General features: G+C 45.6%; 1 protein-coding gene across 7 annotated transcripts in view; it reads right to left on the bottom strand.

The window, feature by feature from the left end:
- LOC126202245 (phosphofurin acidic cluster sorting protein 2) overlaps nucleotides 1–21,226 on the bottom strand; it is a 732,246-nt gene that overhangs the window by 261,114 nt on the left and 449,906 nt on the right. Inside the window, exon 1 of one of the 7 annotated variants that reach the window (XM_049936848.1) lies at nucleotides 4,536–4,668. The exons of the other annotated variants lie outside the window; for them this stretch is intronic. Within the exon in view, the coding sequence (XP_049792805.1) occupies nucleotides 4,536–4,615 (80 nt within the window). The 5' untranslated portion in view covers nucleotides 4,616–4,668. Of the gene's footprint in view, nucleotides 1–4,535; nucleotides 4,669–21,226 lie in introns of those variants that run through there. 7 annotated transcript variants of the gene reach the window in all.

The following is a 21,226-nucleotide window of genomic DNA, read 5'->3' as shown; positions in this document are numbered from 1 at the left end:
GAGCGTCTCTCCTGCAGAGTCTTCCACTGGAGTTTATCTGTCATCTCCGTAACGCTTTCGCTATTACTGAATGATCCTGTAACGAAACGCGTTGCTCTCCGTTGGATCTTCTCTATCTCTTCTATCAACCGTATCTGGTACGGATCCCACACTGCTGAGCAGTATTCAAGCACTGGGCGAACAAGCGTACTGTAACCTACTTCCTTTGTTTTCGGATTGCATTTCCTTAGGATTCTTCCAATGAATCTCAGATTTTTAAAGGCTTCAATAGTTTCATTTCCGTCTTTCATGATTTCCTTGTTTCGCACCCACAAGGAGCTGCGTGCAAAACATAGCTTTTCCATGAAAATTTTACAGAAAGACTTTCGCGTTGCCTAACTTGCTATTACATCTCTCTTGCTGCCATCAATTGTACTTCTGAGAGCAAAATTCGTTCAGCTCTTCAAGTGTATCTTGTCCAACGTCAAGATGTAGCCACCCAACATGTCAACCTGCTACACATACACCATTACCTTACCTTTCTTTTTCTTTTCGTGGATATTACAGGCATCTGCTAGTGCACTTTCCACTCCACAAACGATTCAACTCTAATCCTGTTCACTTTCGACGAACTCTGCTGTTATCGGCGAACCGCCAAAAGCTCGTTTCCTGTAGGTGCTCACTGCCTACAGAGAGGCGGCCTCTCACTTCTATAATTTCCTCCTCCTTCTCCTCGGTGAGCCAACCCTAACCTTGACTGGCGTTATTTCCTTGTTTTGACATCCTGTACGACTCCGCCACTGCTGACTACACTCTGCTTGACATCAACACTATCGAGTACTCCTTTGCTCGAAAGAAAGAGCTGTCCCCCGAATCTTTTACTTCGTATTTGGGACCAAGAAGTCTTCCCAGAACAGTCTTGTGCACAGAACACTCATCTATCCTGTGTGAGTTGATGCGGCTTTGTGAGCTAATGCGTTATCGTGCTGTTTTATAAGAACTTTTCTTTAACTTCCGACTCTTTCAAAGTCCAAGACCCAGAAACTTGAGGTACGCAGTCTCCCTCAAAGCGATGGTCTGTCAACAGTTTCGTACCTGAAGGTACCGTGGTCGCATGTTGGGCCTTCGTTATTTGTCGTTCCTTTTCATCTTGGAAGACGGATCTTCACTGAGAACTCATCAAACAGCGAAATGTCGTATCTCTCGATGACCACTTTAGTATAATCTGTTCGTCAATGTGTAAGTCTAATACAGTAATTCACTGAAATGTTGAATTTTTTGAGCGTGAATCGAAGTCAGCTTATGACGCCGGATTTCTATTGCTTTGCCAACTGATGCACCAACCAGCGGACAAATGGGTAAACGAGAAGTACACGTTCGTGCACTGCGGAGTGGCAGTTTTATACAACCTGTCACGACACGAGAACATGTCGCAACGGGTTTATCGAGGAATATGGCTCGTTGGCAACACGCTTTTTGACACTCCCCACTGTTGGGTTTCGTTCAACAACCCAACTGTTTAGGATTTTCTCCTCGATGCTATTAAGACTGATCACGAAATTTCATGTAAAATGAGCAAAACACTTTTCCACGAAGAAAAAAAAAAGCCATCTAGAATATTTACGAAAAAGTAGATATTAGAGGTAAAGCACTGAGTTTTACCGAAACTTCACAAGAAGCTAAAATCCGCTCTGATACTGCTAGAAAAATCTCCCGTTTGCGAAACACGCACACTATAGACTAATAGGCAGTAGTTTTAACTCCCAGTCTAGCGTTACCAGCGATTACAGAGTTACTAAAATGTTTTTAACTCACTGTACACTTTTCTGTAGTACTGCTTTTAAAATAAAAAATCTCAATAAATATTGTTTCTGTAAAAGATATTAGGCAGATTGGTATCTCAGAGAGAGAAATTCCTGACAGGCACAAATTTAGAAGATTGGTGAACAACTACCAAGGTTCTAAAATGGTATCAACGTCCAAAAGACGGAGAGGACCATTATCCGAGGAGCATAGACAGGCACTTCTTGGTGGGCTCAGAAGATACTGGCAGGAAGTCAAAGCTGGAAAAATAACAAGACCTAGACACTAAAATGATATTGTCCTTAGAGGCTCAACTCGATAGGAAAAAAAATTGTTTCTGTAAAATGTTTTACGATAACACCTGAACAGTACGTCAGTGATGTCTCCACAAGTTAATGTAATTATAGGATACGCTGCGTCTTTCAAGAACGGGTCGAATATCAAAAAAGTACTCTCAACTGATAATATTAATTATACCTAAGGAGTATATTCTCTTCGTGCTCAGGGTTCGCCGATTTCTGGAGCTGATTTTACGCTTCGCTAACAAAAACTCATGAACTCTTTAAATGAGTAAGTGCAATCATAAAGTAGATTAGTCTGTATGAAATTGTTTACTGAAACATTTAAATTCGATAGTTAACCGACAATATACAAAAGTTTGTAGTGGTCACATATGCTCAACCATATGTAGAGCAGGTTAATTGGTAGAATAGTGCGAAAATGGTATCAGTCTCCAAAGGAGATTGCTTACGAAATATTTGTGCGACCAGTGCTAGAAAAGTGTTCAAGTGTGCGCGCGCATGTGCGTGCGTGCGATACGAAACAGACTAAAAGCAACGTTAAACGTAGATAATTAAAGGCAGCACGAATGATAAAGGATTTGTTTAGATCACAAGAGTGTGTCCCAGACGTGTAGAAAATCTAGGTTAGGAGGCGCTTGAAGATAAACGCTTACTTCCAAAGTCTCAAGAACCGATGTTACATGAGGCATCTAGGAATCTACATTTCGCTCCCGTAGGGAGCGCCAGGACAAAAGACTAATTACAGCGTGCATAGATAAATTCAAGCAGTCATTCCTCCCTCAGTCTACGTGGTAATGACCGGGAGAAGTCATAAGAGATACCATCGCCGAATCTACTTGAGGTTTTCAGAGAGTTATCTAAACTATTTGTTGCGGGTGTCAGGAGCGTCCGAGTTCTCGTCCAGTGGCTCTCCTGCAGAGCCTGCGCTCTTGCACCGCTGACAGCAAAGTACCTGCTAGCGCACCACTGCAGCACAGTGTGCACACACGCGTAACTTCAGCAGTCAGAGCAATAACAAATAATAAGCCAACAATATGACATAACTCAAATGCCTGTACGCGCACAGAGGGGTACTGGATACGGTTCGCCAGAGGAGCAGCACGTGACGGCTGGTGACCGCCATTTCCGCCAGAACGCGCCACGGAACCGACGCTCAATGCTCCAAATACCGGGAGACGCTGTTGACACGGGGGCTTACGGCACTCGGATTGGACTTCTCTCCTGTTCGATATTGCGTGACCCGAGTGTATACTGGCGGAGGAATTGTTTGTAAACTCCTCTGCGTGCACTGCTACTCGCAGTCTCTAAAGCCAACACGTCGAGAAGGTACGCAAAAAAGGTCGCTGATAGATACTTCGGTTGGAATGCTCGAGTCGCATTTTATTTGAATGCGACATTAAGAATACGAAATCGGCAGGACGGCTAAGTGTTCCGGTCAATTGCTGTACACACGAACACACTGCAGAAACAATGGCCCCCATTTCACATTGTTAACACCCGTAATTTCTATATTGCAAGAGGAACGTAACGATGCATATTATACTCAAAAAATGGCTCTGAGCACTATGGGACTTAACTTCTGAGGTCATCAGTCCCCTAGAACTTAGAACTACTTAAACCTAACTAACCTAAGGACATCACACAGATCCATGCCCGAGGCAGGAGTCGAACCTGCGACCGTAGCGGTAGCGCGGTTCCAGACTGTAGCGCCTAGAACCGCTCGGCCACCACGGCCGGCTATTACAATCAATTCCTCGATTTGACATCTCGTTTAAGGTCCCAGGAAAGTGTAGCTCTGAGCTTAGATGTACTGGCGTCAAATTTAGTAAAACCATTAACAAGTGTTTTTTTTTTTTTTGTAATATACTTCATTGTGTCTGCTAGCGATAAGTATGAAGAAAAAGAACACACACACCCTGAATAATCAAAGCAAGTTCTGGATCCTTTCTGTTGCGAATATAAATAGTAACGAGTGAAGATAGGCGTCGGGAGGTTTAGTTTCTTTAGTTTCAAAGCATTTTGCGTTGCACAACGATTTGCCCTAACACTCGGAGCACAACAATTTGCAAAATCAGTATAAAAAATAAGCATGTGTGATATATTACCGCAAGTCTAAGATAATTGTTCGACGCATAACTGGTGTTAGCTCTGCAAGTTGAGAAGTTATGCTTTCATCTCCACCATTAGAAGCTTTTAAATTTCGTGCACGTGGTGATTGTTACAGCAAACAGTTTCATTCACTTGAAAGAACGACACTGTTAGAAGTCGAGTGGCACTCGAAAACAAAAACGGCCACGCGGTGCACGTAAAATTAAAGGCGCCTGACGACGAGGGTGTGAGGTCGAAACGCCTAGTGCCAAGCGGAGAGCTGAAACGGCTGACAAAGTGTGTCGGCCAGCCCCCGCAGCCGGCAGACACACGGCCGCACGTGCTCGGCCTGCGGTGCCGTACCTGGTGGCGACGTCGCTGTCGGCGTCGTCGTGGACGCGCTGGTAGCGTCGCGGCGACCCGAGGCGGCTGGGGCAGAACATGGCAGCAGCCCACTGGCATCGATTCGCGGCGTCGCCGTCGTCGTCGTCGGCCGCGTGCACTACCAGACGCGGCGGCACTGAGCCTCCGCGGCGGCCCGCCCGCCTGCCTGCCTGCCTGCCCCACAGCTGGCCGCTGCCGCTGATTCACCCGCCAGTCGATACGTGGCGCCACGCGCGCCAGACACGCCGCCGCCTGCCGCCTACCTAGCGCCGCTGGGGTGGGCCCGCTACCAGCCGGCCACAATTTGCAACTCTTCCCGTCCCCCAGAGGCAGCGATCGGGGCCCACTACTCCCGAGAGCCCTGTCGCTTACACAACGCCTTTACTCTCACATGCCACCGGCAAACGCCGGGGCTGATACCATACTTGCACCAGACTGAAAAACATTCCACCGGCTCACTGGCCGCTCCCCCACAATAACCATCCCTTACTGATAACCTGAACAAAACTGTCCACTTCGCCTCCTCTCTCCCGGACATCTTCTCCGTCCCCGACGATACCACTTTCATTACCCCTTCTTGCCTATCATTTACCAAACCACAAATACCACTGCCACACCGTGGGCTCTCAACTTCCAGTACGTGGACAACATACCACAAGCGGAATTAAATCCCAATCACAGTAAGTGATATATAGCCCGCCACGATAGCCGCTACTTCCCGAGCGGGAAGGCGTGCCGGTTAGAGATGGGCAAACTCGTTCATCCTTGGGAACTATTTCACTGCTGATCGTTCTTTTTTGGGAACCGTTCATTTTTACTCGTTCACCGTTCATTTGTGCTTGATATGGTTCTTATGAAAAGCTGAAAGCTAGTAGTGTAGGTGACTGGAGGATGGAGGGCACCAATAGGGGGCACTTGCCTCCCCCCTGGAGTATAGAGTTTTTATTCATTACAGAATTCTTACACACTTTTAGAAGTAATTTCTGTGATTCTGCAGAACCTCTCGTTTAGCCAACCGTAGCCTTGCGTGGCTGATCGCAGGGAATTAATATAGGGTGGCGCACGGAAAACCGGCCCCGAGTACAGACTGGTCGCCAATTACGGACGATGTGTTACCCGTTACGAGCAGATACAACAAACAGACAAACATGTAATAATTAGGCAGTGATGAAATAACAAGCTAATGCACGCAACAATTGCGAAACAATCGATGACGATGTGTAGAGAGCTGGAGAAGAGAACATGAAAATCTCACGCGACGCGCATGGGCTATAGTTCATGTAGTCTTGTAAACCTGTTGGTGGCTCTTTCCCAACTTTATAGACCACAAATGTCTTGTATAAAATTCTTCGTTTCGACTTTCACTACATAGCTATGCTACGTTGTAAACAATAATCGTTTACACCCTATATATACTTCACATTGTCTCTGAGTTCGTAGGCGAAGTAGAGACTTTATGAAAGCATAAAATAAAATGTGATTTTCTCATACTTGCGTCACATGCTCCGTAAAAATTAGATTTTTATGTTGCATTATTAAAGCTAATGCAGCAATAATAATAATTAAGTTCGCAGTAGTAAAGTTTTTGGTTTCAAAGCACCTTCTGAACAAATGTTTTTGAGATAAGTAAATACGATTTTATGGCAATCTATGTCTTTTCAAATGGAGAGGCACCGCTTCTCCTACTGAGCCAAAATGAACCTCAACCCACTTTTTTTTTTTTTCTCAAAGAAACCAAACTAGCAGGTAACGCAAATTGGAAACAACCAAACTTAAAAATAATTAGAGCCTTCCAAAACGTAATGTTTTCTATATGAAAGATACACGAAAATCGTTTTATATGAATTTTCTTACACGAAAATTAAGTAAATTATTGAAAGTTAGCTGCTAAATCAAGTCGATGAAACCAAAAAAATGTATGAATAACAAAAAACTTGCCTTATTATGTCTTCTGCTGTTCATCGATATAATGTAGTGAGCTGATATGCCCTTTTGTTACCTGAAGTGAAGAACCTATTACATACAACGTAATTTTTATGTAATTTACGTAACTGTAAAATACTTTTTGATTACCGGTCGTGGACGCTGAATAGCCAGAACCAAGTGCAAGAACAGTTTGGTACACATGTAAAATGGGCGAGCGCAGTGAAAGAAACGAACAAGTGGATACTAAACTAACTAGGAGCAGTCGGCAGTGGAACTGTGAACGGTGGTCATGCGAAGAACGACGAGTGCGGCCGAGGGAGACCGAGACTGGGACGAGCACGCGACCGAGGCTGGAACGAGAACAGCCGAAGTGACCGCCGCGACAGAAGTGAACTATGAACCGATCGTTCCTCGTTGCCGGGAACTATAAGTAGACCGCCGCGACCGAAGTGAACAATGAACCGATCGTTCCTTCGAATTCGTTCCTCGGTCCTTTCGTTCATCTTGGTGAACCGTTCCTTTGCACCCGTTCGTTCGCGAACTACCCATCTCCAGTGCCGGTCCCCGGCATGAATCCGCCCAGCAGATTAGTGTCCGGCATACCGGTATGCCGGCCAGCCTGCGGATCGTTTTTCAGGCAATTTTCCATCTGCCTCGGCGAATGCGGGATGGTTCCCCTTATTCCGCCTCAGTTACACTTTGTCGGCGATTGCTGCACAAATCAAACACCGTTTCCACGTATGCATACACCATAATTATTCTACCACTCAAACATTTGTGGTTACACTCGTCTGGTATCAGACGTTCCCGGCGGGGGTGGGGGGTTTCCACTGGGGGCTGAACCGCACAATAACCCTAGGTTTGGTGTGGGATGGTGGTGGGGTGTGTGGCCTCCTGCGAACCAATGAGGGCTACGTCGGGACGAAGCCTGTCCGTCGTTTCCAGGTCCCCCGTTTAATAAATAAATAAATAAATAAATAAATAAATACATACATACATGCATACATGATATATAAGTAAAATTGGGGACACAAACATCAAACGAGCATACCTTACGCGCTATCTTGGGGCACACATAGGTGAAAAATTGGATTTCCACGAACACATAAGGCTAACAACAGACAAAGCACAAACTGGTGAGGCTATATTCAGAAGAGTACAGATTACCTCTACCAGTCATACGGACATACCACTGTGCGCTCTTGGAATTAGTAGCCCGCTTCGCAGCTAGCACGTGGGCACATAGACTGAACGTGGTCACCAACAAAGCATCGGTCAGACGACGGCAGAGAAGTGTCCTAATTAGGCTATCTGGAGCCTTCGGCACCATCTCAGCGGATGCACTGTGTGTGCTGCTCGGAATATGCCCCACGGATATCACGATCAAATACAGAACTCCAAGTTACTGGTTAAAGATATGGAGACTGGATAAGGTACACACAATAACTGGTGTGCCGGTAGAGACAATACTTCGCCTAAAGTTGGCGTTTGGATACATGGCAAGGTGAGTGGGATGTAAGTGATAATGGAGGTAGACTGCACGATTTCCTTCCTGACAAAGGGAGCGGTTGAGAATGAAAACAGATCGATCCCAGCCGCGGTATGGTACATTTGTTAACCGGTCACGGACTTTATCCCACGCGAGTCTGAGGCAGACACCTCCATGCACATGCGGGGAACAAGGTTCCTCAGAACAAACTGTCTTTTTTCTGCGGGCAATACGCGAACAATAGACACACACTACACTTAGGCTACACAGATACAGACATAGGTACACACACACAAATAAGAGACGAAGAACAATGGGCACAATTAAACGTGTTGGCACAGAGTATTTCAAAAACAACACATGAAGAGTACATGCGGAAACGACATAACAGACATGCCTATGTGCAACGTAACAATCTACAGCGGGTGGACAGCGATACCCACAGTGACAGCGAAAACAGTGACAATGAGGAGGAAGCCGAGATGTGACAGTAAATAAACATAAGGCGCTGCGCTGGCGATCTAGACAAGAAATCACCAAATGCTGTCCACGGATGGGCACTTAAAGTTAATACACAGGATTAGCAATAAACAGGATAAGCAATACCATTTCTCTACTAACAACGATATATATATATATATATATATATATATATATATATATATATATATATATATATATATATATATATGTGTGTGTGTGTGTGTGTGTGTGTGTGTGTGTGTGTGACTGCCGGCCAATGGCTCGAAGAAATCATTCCGAGGTATTCACCGTCAGTCACGTTCGGTGATGGTGCTAACAAATCTCTCCTCTATCCTATCATATTTTTATATTCTTAAAAAACAACAAAATTTTATTTATAGTTAAACTTTAAATTAATGTTATTTTGAAAAGTATTATTCTTTGTAAAAGTTGTAGATAAAACAAAAGAAAAGAAAACTGCAAAAAGATTAAAAACGAAAATTTTAAGATGTACGACCTGTTTTAAACATCAGGTAACAGGTCTATAATTTGGCAATAAATAAATATAAAAAATAAAATATATAAGTACTTCATAGAAAATGCGACACATCCCCTTGTTACATACGCATTAGCTGTCAACACCTTAGAGAATGCCCTGTCTCCTTTCCAATCACCCTTGCAACATTTTATATCACTACCCTCTCCGCAGGTTACTATCCTAAGCTGTGGAAAACCACCAAAATCCTACTTTTCCTCAAACTGCTCAAACCTCCTACTGATATCTCCTCCTACTGCCCATCTGCCTCACCTCAGTATTCAGCAAGGTCTCTAATCCATCATCTCCCGACGCATCATCAGCATTTAAACCTCCACTACTTCCTTCCCATTAACTAGTATGGCTGCCACATGCGTATGTATGTACATATGGTGCATACGTAGGTACATATGTACGTACAGCGTCTCGTCGTAAACCACTGGTTCGATTTTAACCAAATTTGTATACTGCTTGGTACTGTACATGAGACTCATCGCTGTGGGGGTTAGAACCTCCTAGCTCTATTAGGAGCGCAGATACAATCAAAACGACAGGCTGCCCTGCACGACAGGCGACTTGTGCACGTAATATACGTATGTCTTGCAGGAGTTACGTGTTGGAATGGACACAGGTGAACAGACAGGCGAGAGGATGAGATGGACAGAAAAGGTATGGGGGGGGGGGGACAGGGAGGGAGGCGGGGGGATGGGCAAAGAAGGAGCTAGGGGATGGGCAGAGAGAGGTGGAAAAGGAGGGGGCGAGGATGGATGGACAGAGAGGGGCGAGGAAGGGATGGGCAGAGAGGGGGAGGAGAGGGAGACGCACGTGGAAGGTATAGGAGCGTATGGACAGGTGGAAAAGGTAGAGGGGGAGAAGCAGATGTGTGCAAAATATCTGTCGAACGCCTGTGTGACTGCACTCGCGGGAAACGGTTTGTTATAAAGAGAAAATCAGAAGGTAGGATATCTGTATAGACAGAAATCTATGTGAAAGACGGTAAACTGCCCCGTTTTCATAAGCACGATCGGCACCACAGTGAACTTCACACGTGTCAACTCCTCATGTTTCTATAAATGTAACTCCATCCTCTGGGCTGAGTGTGGGGGCAACAACTCGTGAATATCCAATACAGCAATACCAGTCGCCGTTATTTAGGTTTTCCTTTTATTTTTACGCTACCAGTTTCGACCATACATTGTTTCTGTTCAGGTACGGCTTTGCACTGCGTCAGCACCCACTGATGCAGAGTGGCTATCGTAAAGCATCCATTTTTCTCGCACTTCGTTTCCAGGAAAGCAGAGTCGGTGAGTCACATGTTGTTTACCCAGCTGGCGGGAAACCCCCTTACGCAGCTTCCACCCTTCCCAGTCGGTGTAAGCTTTACGGAACTTACTGGGTGTCCCGCCCAGTGATACGATCGCACTGTACTAGCACACCCATTTCGTCGCCGTTATGAATATATACGCCATTAACTTTCTTTTTATGGAGGATAGTGGAGATAAGTAAATCTGCTGGAAGGTTTTCTGTTTGTGTTCGTGGCCGGATCTCCCAATGATATGCCAATAAGGACCGCAAATTCTTGTGCATCATTTGTTAATCGCATATTCATATTTTCCGTGCAGGGTGTGCGTGACGCGGAAACCAGTCCGCACTGGTCTAGTCGAGTGAGGGGAACCGCCTAAAAGCGACAAGCAGGTTGGTCGATGTCGGCCCAGCAGACCGACGACCGTCACTGCGGCGCGCCGCTTCGATCCAGGTGTGGCCCAGCTGTGTGCTGTAGCGGGCCAGCGCGCTGTGCCGTTTACCGACAGCCAGCCTGCTCCGCCAGCATTCAAATGGTTCAAATGGCTCTGAGCACTATGAGACTTAACATCTATGGTCATCAGTCCCCTAGAACTCAGAACTACTTAAACCTAACTAACCTAAGGACATCACACAACACCCACCGCCAGCACTGCCTTGCAAGAAAGGTCAAATTCTTCACCTGTAAGTGAAGCGCAACAGAGCGCCTATACGACCAACAGGAGAGAGGTCACCCAATGCTTACGATTTGTAACTTATTCGACATCAGTTCTATATAGTTTGGGGCAGAACTTGAGGCGAATGCGAGTTTTGTTACTAAAATAATACACGACTACGGCCTAGCCTTTGTCAAACTGGGATAGTGCGCAGCAGAGGAGCAGGCCCGTGCCGTGAGAGACTGCGGCGAATACGCTCCCGTAGTCGCTGCAGCCCGCTACAGATCTTCGGGCAGTACTTGCGCCAACACTAACAACGGAAACGAGACGTTTCTGCTCCCCGCCAGGTTGGTCCGCTCTCATCTCTGTGGATTTTCTCTGCACTTATCTGTACATCGCAGCTCTTCGTTGCTGGTGGTTTTGTTAGCGATTGGTTGCTCGTAAATACGACGGTGATCTCAGACAAGACAACAGTTAAAGTGGAAACTTCACTGTGGAAAATTTAGAAAGTCGCGCTCGTTTACTCAGAAAATAAGCGAGTGAATCACAACGGAAGAAAACTTATGGACCTTGCCTCCGATAAAGACACTGATGTACGTACAGGATTCGTCAAGTTTTGTAATTTTATTCCTTTTCTGCATCACAAGGAGTAAGGCATTTGGTAAAGCACAGACTTGGAAATGTAGGCAGGAACAGTAGCAGCAGTAACAGAAGCAATACAAGGTAAGGTGAAAGTTCACAGCGCCTTCAAGAGCACATCTACTTCTAAAGGCGGAAAACTTGCAATTTGTGGAGTAGCTACCTTTTTATGAACTACAGGTATCCATACTGTGTTACGAAGGAAAATAACGAATTAAGAGGCGCTCTGTCATACTCTGCACACTAACCGTTCCCTGCAACCATTCGAAGTAATGTCGGAAAGATGACTGATGTATCTGGTGCTAATAAAATCCTAATATCAGAGAAGCGAATTCGATGGTTCCCTGGTCCCAGTATATGATCTGCTACTGCATGATTATTCAGGATTAAATCCGAAACATGTCTCAGAGTGACGACGATATGTGACACTGTTTATAGCGGTCCGCCCGTCGCTTAACGGCATTAAAGCTTTACGGCGCCTTTAGTGCTATTTCAGAGGATAGGCTATGTTCCGACGCCATGTTTCCTCCACTATCGAGATTTTAAACGCAACACTATACTGTATGTTAATTTCTGTTAATTCCCTCGTAACTGATGCTTTTGACACGAATAAAAAAAATACTGTAAACGCACTTATCATAGCCACCCACATACAAGAGTCGCATTTAGAACAGAAAGCAACTACTTGGCAAAGGAAGTTTGCCTATTCAGCGCGACTGAGGAGCCCCTTCGGATTTACGACACTCAACCCCTTCAGCAAGTTCTACTGAAAAAGTTACAGTCTATTGGCGCTTACGTTTCGAGACAACAGCACACACACACACACACACACACACACACACACACACACACACACACACACACGTACCCGCCTAACGTCATCGTGAGACTATTTTACGTTTGGGGCAACTGACAGATGGCTGTCAACATGTTCGTAGAGGGGCCGCTGCCTCTCACGAAGGTCTTTCCTCTCCTGCTTACTCGGGCTGCGTACCACGGCAAACGGTCGATGCCACTGGAAAGCAGCCACGTCTACCCAGTACCGCACGCGTGTAAGGGAGGAGTCCGATAATTGGAGAGATCCAATAGGTGCGTTCACTCAGCGAGTGAGGGCGCATTCACTTCTGCATACCAACCTGCTTCGTTCAAATTCCTCACGCCAGATGACGCAAATTCCGCTTTGTGCATATAAATGGGACCGGTTACTAGTACAGATAGCGTGGCTAGAGCACTCTCTGTCCTATATTCGCTCTGCGCTGCTGGTCCACCCCTCAGTCTGCTGTGCCGAGCATCTGTACGAAATTAGAAGTGACAATCCCATGGATTGAATGCCTAAATGTTCAGTGAAAGGGTCTTTACTGACAGCTTCGTTGTAGTTCTGATTTTTGTTGCTACAAATTCCACATTACTATTGGGCACAGTTTTCTGTTTTCCTCTTTTCACTACGTATTTTAATATATTGAACTTTGTTATTTTGAGAGAACTGAAGGGTGATCTGTTAAATAGTTAAAAACCGTTCAACAGCCAAGATCGCATAAAATATTTTTTTTATTTAAAAAACAACTGGTTTCAACAGACTAGACTGTCACCTTCTAGTCTCAATACCTTTTGCTGTAAAACATGTTTGTTTTACGCTGACCGCACCTACAAGATGTGAAGTGGATAAAAAAAAACACATTATAAAATGTTTGTCATCGCCACCTTTGTTTCATGTTTTTAAATATTTTAGCGATGACAAATCCTTTATAATGCGCTATTTTCATATACTTGACATCTTGTTTGTGAGGTTAGCGTAAATTGAATATGTTTTACAACAAATGATTTGAAGACCTGAAGATGACACCATAGTCTGTTGAAACCTGTTGTCTTAAATAAAAAAAAAATGTTTAATGCGATCTTTGTTGTGGAACGGTTTTTGATATACTAAGAAACAACCGCGCACGCATAGGTAGCTCCCGTGACGGTCCTTTAACTACCTCGTTTTAAGTTTTGGCGCAGACAAGTCTGACAACGCAACACGACTCTCGCTACGTACTGCAGTGGCCACTACAGTGGTACACGTATTGTACTGTCACTGAGAGATCTGGAAAGTTAGGCCCGACACAAAACGGTAAAAATGTTGAGACATCAGACTAGATCGAACTACTACGAACTCATAACTACACTGCCCAGCGATTACAAGTTCGACCAACAGCAAGCTCCTCGCCAACTACCACTGACACGAGAAACTTTGATGACATTTGTCACAACTTAAGAGCAGAACTTAAGGTCGAGAAACAGACGCTCACAAAGACGCCACATTAGAAATATCCTCAATAACGAGATAAGTATGGTTCCTTTATTGCGAAAGAATCTTTAACAACATGATACGTCTGAATATCTGCGATAATGTGTGATCTTCCACGAATTACGTGACGTAGTAATGACAGCAACCAGTCGTATATTGACAATTACACATAGTACAGTGGTTAACGGGCATACAGCTCATCTTCAGTTGCTTATCCTTATTCTTTCAAATAATTACTAATCGTGGAGAACCGTGAAACAACTTAAGCATCAAGTTCACGCTGTAGTCCATACGAATTAAATAACTAACACGTTCGCTTGGAGATGCGCCACGCGTTATGTACAACACACGTGGCCGGAGTTCCCTAAGTCGGCATGACTTCGCATAATTCAGAGAGCGGTAAGGCGGGTACACAAGAGGCCGACGAACGTCAAGCGAGCGCTTCGTTGGCCGTCATTTGCTTAGTGTGTATGGGCGGCAAATCTGAGCCAAGGCAGCGGTTGGCCTCGGTTGCGATTGGGCATGCCAGCGTTAACAGCAAAGCCCGTTGGCCGTGGGTTGGCCTTGGGACTGCTCTCCCAGTGTGGACGCCGGGTCGGACGTTGGTCGGTTCAGCAGCGATTTGCTGTGTCTGTTGAACTGGTGTGTATTTACTGTGTTTAAAAATACTTGAGTATCGAGTGGAATAGGAAGATAGCATTTTATCGCGAACGGGAATGTTTACGCGGGTCACACGAACAAATTGGAAAGATTAGAACCTTGGAGGGAAATGAGTGCGCTCTTAGAAATTAAAATGCACGAAGTGAAAAAAAAAAATGCTGCATTTATCGAAAACTTTTGGCCGTGAACAACGAACACAAACAAGCAAATCTGGGACTGGTGCTGACGGAGTCTATAAATCGACATAGCAGTACGAGTTGCTGCAGAATAAATTCGAAGGAAGAAAAGTGTACACGGAAGTGAGTGAAAAAGTTTTATTTTATTTCTTATATTTTACTTCACGTTTTATTATTAATTGGTTCAAAAATCATGTTATTAAAGGTAAAAAGCGTTCTCGAACTCAATAGAAAATACTTTTCCATTTACAGAATGACAATGTTCCTGCTGCAAGTACAGCTCTCGTAAAAGGGGTGTCATCCTTGGAAATTTTACGGCCTACACAACTCAACAACAATAGAAATCTGTAACTGTCATTCGGACAAAAATATGAAACAGGCAATATTCCAATTCAGCTTTATGGTCAGACAATTCTGTCACACCACACTGCTCCCTACTTTTGAAAAGAAAGGTCGTTCACCAGTGTTGTTTTTACTCCTCCTCCTCCCCCCCCCCCCTCCTTTTTCGGGTGATCAGCTTCCTGTAGTAAAGTAAACGCTTGACATGCGACTACTTCTCAATCCTCTTCGTCCCTCATAATATCCGATAGCAATAACAAAATTGGAGCAACCTCGACAAGTTATCAGACCCAACTGCGACTGCAAGTGGCCGAATCCGTCGGCCCCATCCCTCGGTTTGGTGATGATGCGAGGCCGAAAGCGCCAATGCGTTGGTAACAAACGTTCGGCCGAATCCAGAATTCACTGGCTGTCGTTCGTTGGCCTAGTGTGAACGCGCGCGCCTTAAGACAGTGGGCGTAGATTCTGGTGGAGCGGAGTTAAAATCCACGTCCGGACTGCCACGGGTCCTCACCCCGCAACTGCCACCTGGGCGTCGGTAGTTTTATGGCATCGCGGCGCGGGCGCGCATCCAATGGCATTTTACTGAAATTACACGAGTTTGTTAACAGCATGCAACGTGTTCAGCTAAAATCGTAACGAAAGTCTGTTGCAGCGAAGATGGAGGAATTACTATACCACATTCCTATTGAATATCGTGTGTTGCGACTGCGAGCTCGATAAAATTTCGCAATAATCTATAATGACGATCGTATGACACTTGTGAGACGCATAAAGCAATATGTGGTGGCACCCAGATGGATGCTGTGTTGCTTGACTTGTCGAAGGTGTCGAATACAGTCTGGCATTGCCAGCTAATCGAGAAAATAAGAGCTCACGAAGTCGGACCAATTGTGCCACTGAACTGAAGAGTTTGTAGCAAAAGGATGTGACAGGGCTCTGACGTCCATTGCATACGAAAATGATCTCGTGGACTGCATCGCAAACTCCATGACACTGTTTTATGCAGAGACGTTGCAATGGCACACAGATGTATGGAAATGGAGACATCCAAGGACCGACGCTTAGTGTAGGCACTACAGTTCACCTGTACATGGGCGTGCTGAAGCGTAATGCCTCCGAATTTTTTTTATTCTGTTCTCAAAATCTGTTGAGACGTTACATGTCACGCACACTACTCACTCGACTTCCCAACTTCGATGACGTAAGTTGTGACACTTTGCCGTTAGAGGGCGCCTGACTGTAGCGTATAACATGGCCGTGTGTCAAGTAACTACCTCGGTGTCTGGAAACAGCGTACGTATTTCAGTTTCGAATTGGAAACTTCATCTACACAGGGAGCACCCTCTCCTTGAGGATGAAAACACGAAACCAAACAGGAGCGCTGCGACATCCGCAAGTATCCGACAGATTTGGTTCACTGTCGTCTATCATCTTCCATACGGTCCCGACTAAGTCGCATAACATTTTCATCTGTTTCCAAAAGTTGGAGAAGCGCTTTGAGGACTTCACTTTGGTAGTGATGAAGACGTGCAAGCAGGAACAAGGTTGTGCCTCCGACATCAGTGTTGGAGATTCTATCGCGACGGTACCAAGTAACTGGTATCTCGTTGGAAGAAATGTGTTCGTCGCCAGCGTGACTGTGTGGAGAAATAAATATGTGGACATGAAGGTTAAAGATGTATAATGTTAATATGTTTTATTAAAAAACCTTTAAAGGTACTCAGACAAAAAATTCGGAGAAATTAGTTGTCAGCACGCCATCGTATGTCGCACGAATAGGCAGAGAGACCATTATTGTATGATTGAACGTTTGCAAAAAGGTCACTCAAAGTTGTCAAATCCATAAAATATCTAGGAGTATGTGTACGGAGGGCCTGAGAGTGGAACGACATGTAATTGTAATGGCGAAGGCAGACAGATTCACTGGGAGAATCCTCGGGAAGTGTCGGGCACGCACAAAACCCATGGTAGACAAGTGTTTAAATGTTGCTCGTTAATGTCCGGGATCCATATCAGACGGGACTGATCGCGCAGACGGGGAAGATCTAAGGAATAATAGTACGTTTCGTTACAAGTTCATTCAGCAAGCGCGAAAACGTCACGGAACTGCTAAGTTACCTCCAGTGGCAGACATTGCTATTTTTCGCGCAAACCATTAGAGACTGGAGTAGGAAACGGAGCGACTGATAGCAGTGGACAAAATCCCTCCGCCACACAGCTCAAGGTGGCTTCCGGCGTACTAGTGCTTACGTAGACGTGGCAGGCGTGTGTCGTACAGGTCACAGCACGTCACAGCCCCAGAGTGCCCGTCGCGAGCAGCGACCGGTGAGGCATTGGGGGCGCGCTGACCAGACGAAGAGGGCCAGCGGTGGCGGCGGCGGCGGCGGCGGCGGCAACGGCGCAGAAATGAAAGTGGAAAGCGGGGGCGGAGGAGGCGGCGCGCGGCCCGCGGCCGGCGGGCTGTGACGCCGCGGACGACGAACAATGCCCGTCGTCGCCGTCTGCTGCTGCTGCTGCTCGCTCCCAGCCACAGGCTAATTACGGGCGAGGTGCTCGCGTGGCAACCAGTAACACATCTGTACAGTTCCTGCATGTTCTCGCTGCATCTGCTGCGTTAATTCTCGATGAAAACCCGAGCTTTTGACAATATCCGCCAGTGTCACCGAGAGGAAAGTAACTGACCGTCGAAAAACCACAGGAATTAAACGGGTGTATCTCACATAGAGAAATCAACTATCTGAAGAGTTTGAGGTGACAAAGGGACTACGCCAGGGATGCACACCTGCTGCTACGCTCTTTAAGATCTACCTAGAGGAGGCACTAAAATCATGGAAATGGAAATGCGGAAGAATGGGTGTCCCTACAGACGACGAGATCTTGTTCACTCTATTTTTTGCTGACGACCGCCCGCATCCCGTGGTCGTGCGGTAGCGTTCTCGCTTCCCACGCCCGGGTTCCCGGGTTCGATTCCCGGCGGGGTCAGGGATTTTCTCTGCCTCGTGATGGCTGGGTGTTGTGTGCTGTCCTTAGGTTAGTTAGGTTTAAGTAGTTCTAAGTTCTAGGGGACTTATGACCACAGCAGTTGAGTCCCATAGTGCTCAGAGCCATTTGAACCATTTTTTTGCTGACGACCAAGTGTTAGTAGCTGGAGATGAAGATGCAAATTACATGCTCTGCAAATTGAAAGAAGAATATGAAAAATGGGGTCTTGTCATAAACGTATCCAAAAGAGAATATCTGAAAGTGGGAGAAAATACTGTTAATGACTTACAGTTCGGTTCTGAGACTGTTTAAAGGGTGTCATAATTTTAAGTACTTGGAGTGACACTGTCGTCTAATGGTAGAAGTATGGATGATGTAAACAATAAAATAGGCTAGGGCAAGCGAGCCATAAAACAACTAAATGGTATTCTCTGGAACAAAAACATAACGCGGAGAACAAAACATACCATCTACCACACAATTATTGAAAGTATCACAACACATGGTGTAGGGTTGTGGGAATTAACTCAGAGGCAGAAAGATCGCCTGCTGGCTGTTAGATGGATTTCTGGAGACGGAATTGTGGATACTCCAGACTTGACCGTATTAGAAATGATACGATGAGAGAGGTTATGAAGGTCAGAAGCACAATCGTAGACTACACAGAAAGGAAGCACCTACTATGGTATGGTCACTTACAGCGTTTGCCAGACACAAGATGGTCAAAACGGGTATGGTAATGGACTCCACATCAAAGAAGAAGGCGCGGTAGACCTGCGAGATGCTGGAAAGACGACGTCAACGAAGCAATGGCGGCGAGAGGTTTTAATGAAGGAGACTGGAATGACCGTGAACGATGGAGATTGGGGTGCGAGAGGCGGCGGCAGCCGCAGAAACCTCGCTGATATATACATCTCACACAGCAGTCGTCACTGCGAGCAGACGATTAAACATCATTCGCGGTGCGTAAGCAATGTTCGAATGAAAAGATACAAAACGTCGTAACAACCAAAATTTGCTTACGTCGCTTTGCGATAACGTAGTGACACATCTACCGACGCCAAGTATGTGTCGCCACTCTCCCCTGAAATATTCAGCAAGCAAGGCGGCGCTCACCGTTTTTGTCGTCGTCCGAGGTCCGATACTCGTCGAATTCCTCGAGCACGGAAAAACCATTAACGTTGAGGTGTACTGCAAGACACTCCGAGGCCTACCTAAGTCTGTCAAGAGCAAATGGCTCGGGCTGCTCCCGGAATGGGTGATTCTGCTCCACGACCAGGCGCGTCCGCACGTCTCCGAGGTCACACAAAGTGCAATGGCCCAGTTCAAGTGGAAGCAGCAGCTTTAGCATCCGCCCTGAAGCCCGGACATGTCGCCCTGCGACTTCCATGTCTCTGGTTCGCAAAAAAATAAAAAATAAAATAAAAAATAAAAAAAAACCTCAAAGGGAAGTGCCTCAACGCTGAGGGCGAACTGAAGGGCACAGTGGAGGACTGGTTCCTGTCAAAACCACAGGAATTCTGGGAACAGCGAATCCTTCGGCTCGTGAAATGGTCGGATAGTTGTGCTCGGGCCTCTGGTGATACTTTTGAATAACGACTTCCAATTCAACGCACAGTGTTGTTTCGCACCTTTTCTCTTGAACGCCCCCTCATTATCTTGCGTGGTCCCACGCACTACTGAGGCCGAATCCCGCACATCTACAAAAGTTGTTCTCGCACAGTTTGATTTCCACAGCAAAATCGCCTAAGGAAATCGTAGAGATTTTGCGACCTCTAAAGGGATACTCACGGTCTCAGAGTCGCCGCCGCCGCCGCCGCCGCCGCCGCCGTCGTCGTCGTCGTCGTCAGTCCCATCTTTTCCGAGGCCTTCCATTACCTCTTTCCCCATTCGCCTTGCAGCTCAGAAGCATATGGGGAATTCTGTGACCTGACATTCTCATGAGGTGTTTTCTCCAATTTTCAGGATACGCTTTATTTTTTTCATTTATGAGGAAATTACTTAGTTAAATGCCAATAGCTTCATTTCAAATCGTGTCTCTTCTTATCCAGTCATTCGTCGTCCTCAGGAGCCTCACCTCTGCTGTTTGATTGTTTTATTTCTTTGCGGTACCACAGTTTTCGCTTCCATTTGATAAAACACCAGCCCCCACCATTATATAGAATTTCAAGGTGGCCCCGTTTGGTACTTTATAATCCGCTGTTGTGATAATAATGCCACAGACAGCTTGAAATTTGGGTAATTTATCTCCAGTATCGGAGCAAAAATCAGAACTTATACCAGGGTCTAAGTTAGAGATTCGAGAGACTTGTTCTACAACTCAGTTATCTAATACATGAACTACGGACAACCATCAGCTCTATAATGAAAATTTCTGCCGGAGCCGGACTCAAAACCTCTTTACCCTAGCTGTCGCCTTAGCCGCTTTGTCTATCCGCACACTTCTTACGGCCAGACACCTACTTCCGTACGTCGTCGTTCACGTTTCACAACCTGTACTCGTACACACATTATGTAGTTATCGTACAGTGCAGGACATTTTAATTGATAGTCGCTGCCTAGTATCGGGAGATTACGGTACCGCAGTGCATGTGTTGTTAAGAAGGAACACTACTTAACAACACAAGCACTGCGCTGCCATCAATTACCTAAATCAGTTTTTGATCTGACTCGGTATTTTTCTCGGAATGCTACTTTTTTCGTTTCAGTACGACAAACTTTTAAATTGCATCCCTTGCAAATTTCGTTGAGGTGGTATATTGATCCTTGGAGCTCACCTTCAGTCTTTTGAATAGCGATATCATCTGCAAATGGCAGCACATTCAAATACTCAGAGTTCGCTATCTTCATTCCTTTCTTTACCTTACATTTCCATTTAAAAAGAATGAAGTCAGTGTAAACATTAAAGACCCCAGGCGATACCCCACAACCTTGTATTACACCTTGTTTAGCAACTATTTGTTGTAATTTATTCCTACCTATTTTTATTACAATGTGTGCATTTTTATGAAGATTTTCCATGACCTCTATTACCTCATCAAGGACCCCAGACTCCAAGACATTTACTACATTGCATGCTAATGTGTAAGTACTTGGGACAGCCAACCGATTCCGAGCGTTGAATCGAGTGTTTGGGGTCCGCACGAGGTCGGATTGAAGGAACACATCCAAGCAATTCTGAGGCGTGCTGCTAGATTTGTTAGCGGTAGATTCG

Source organism: Schistocerca nitens, chromosome 1, assembly GCF_023898315.1.
Source record: "Schistocerca nitens isolate TAMUIC-IGC-003100 chromosome 1, iqSchNite1.1, whole genome shotgun sequence".
Classification (NCBI taxonomy): domain Eukaryota; kingdom Metazoa; phylum Arthropoda; class Insecta; order Orthoptera; family Acrididae; genus Schistocerca; species Schistocerca nitens.
This window is presented reverse-complemented; position numbering and strand designations above follow the sequence as displayed.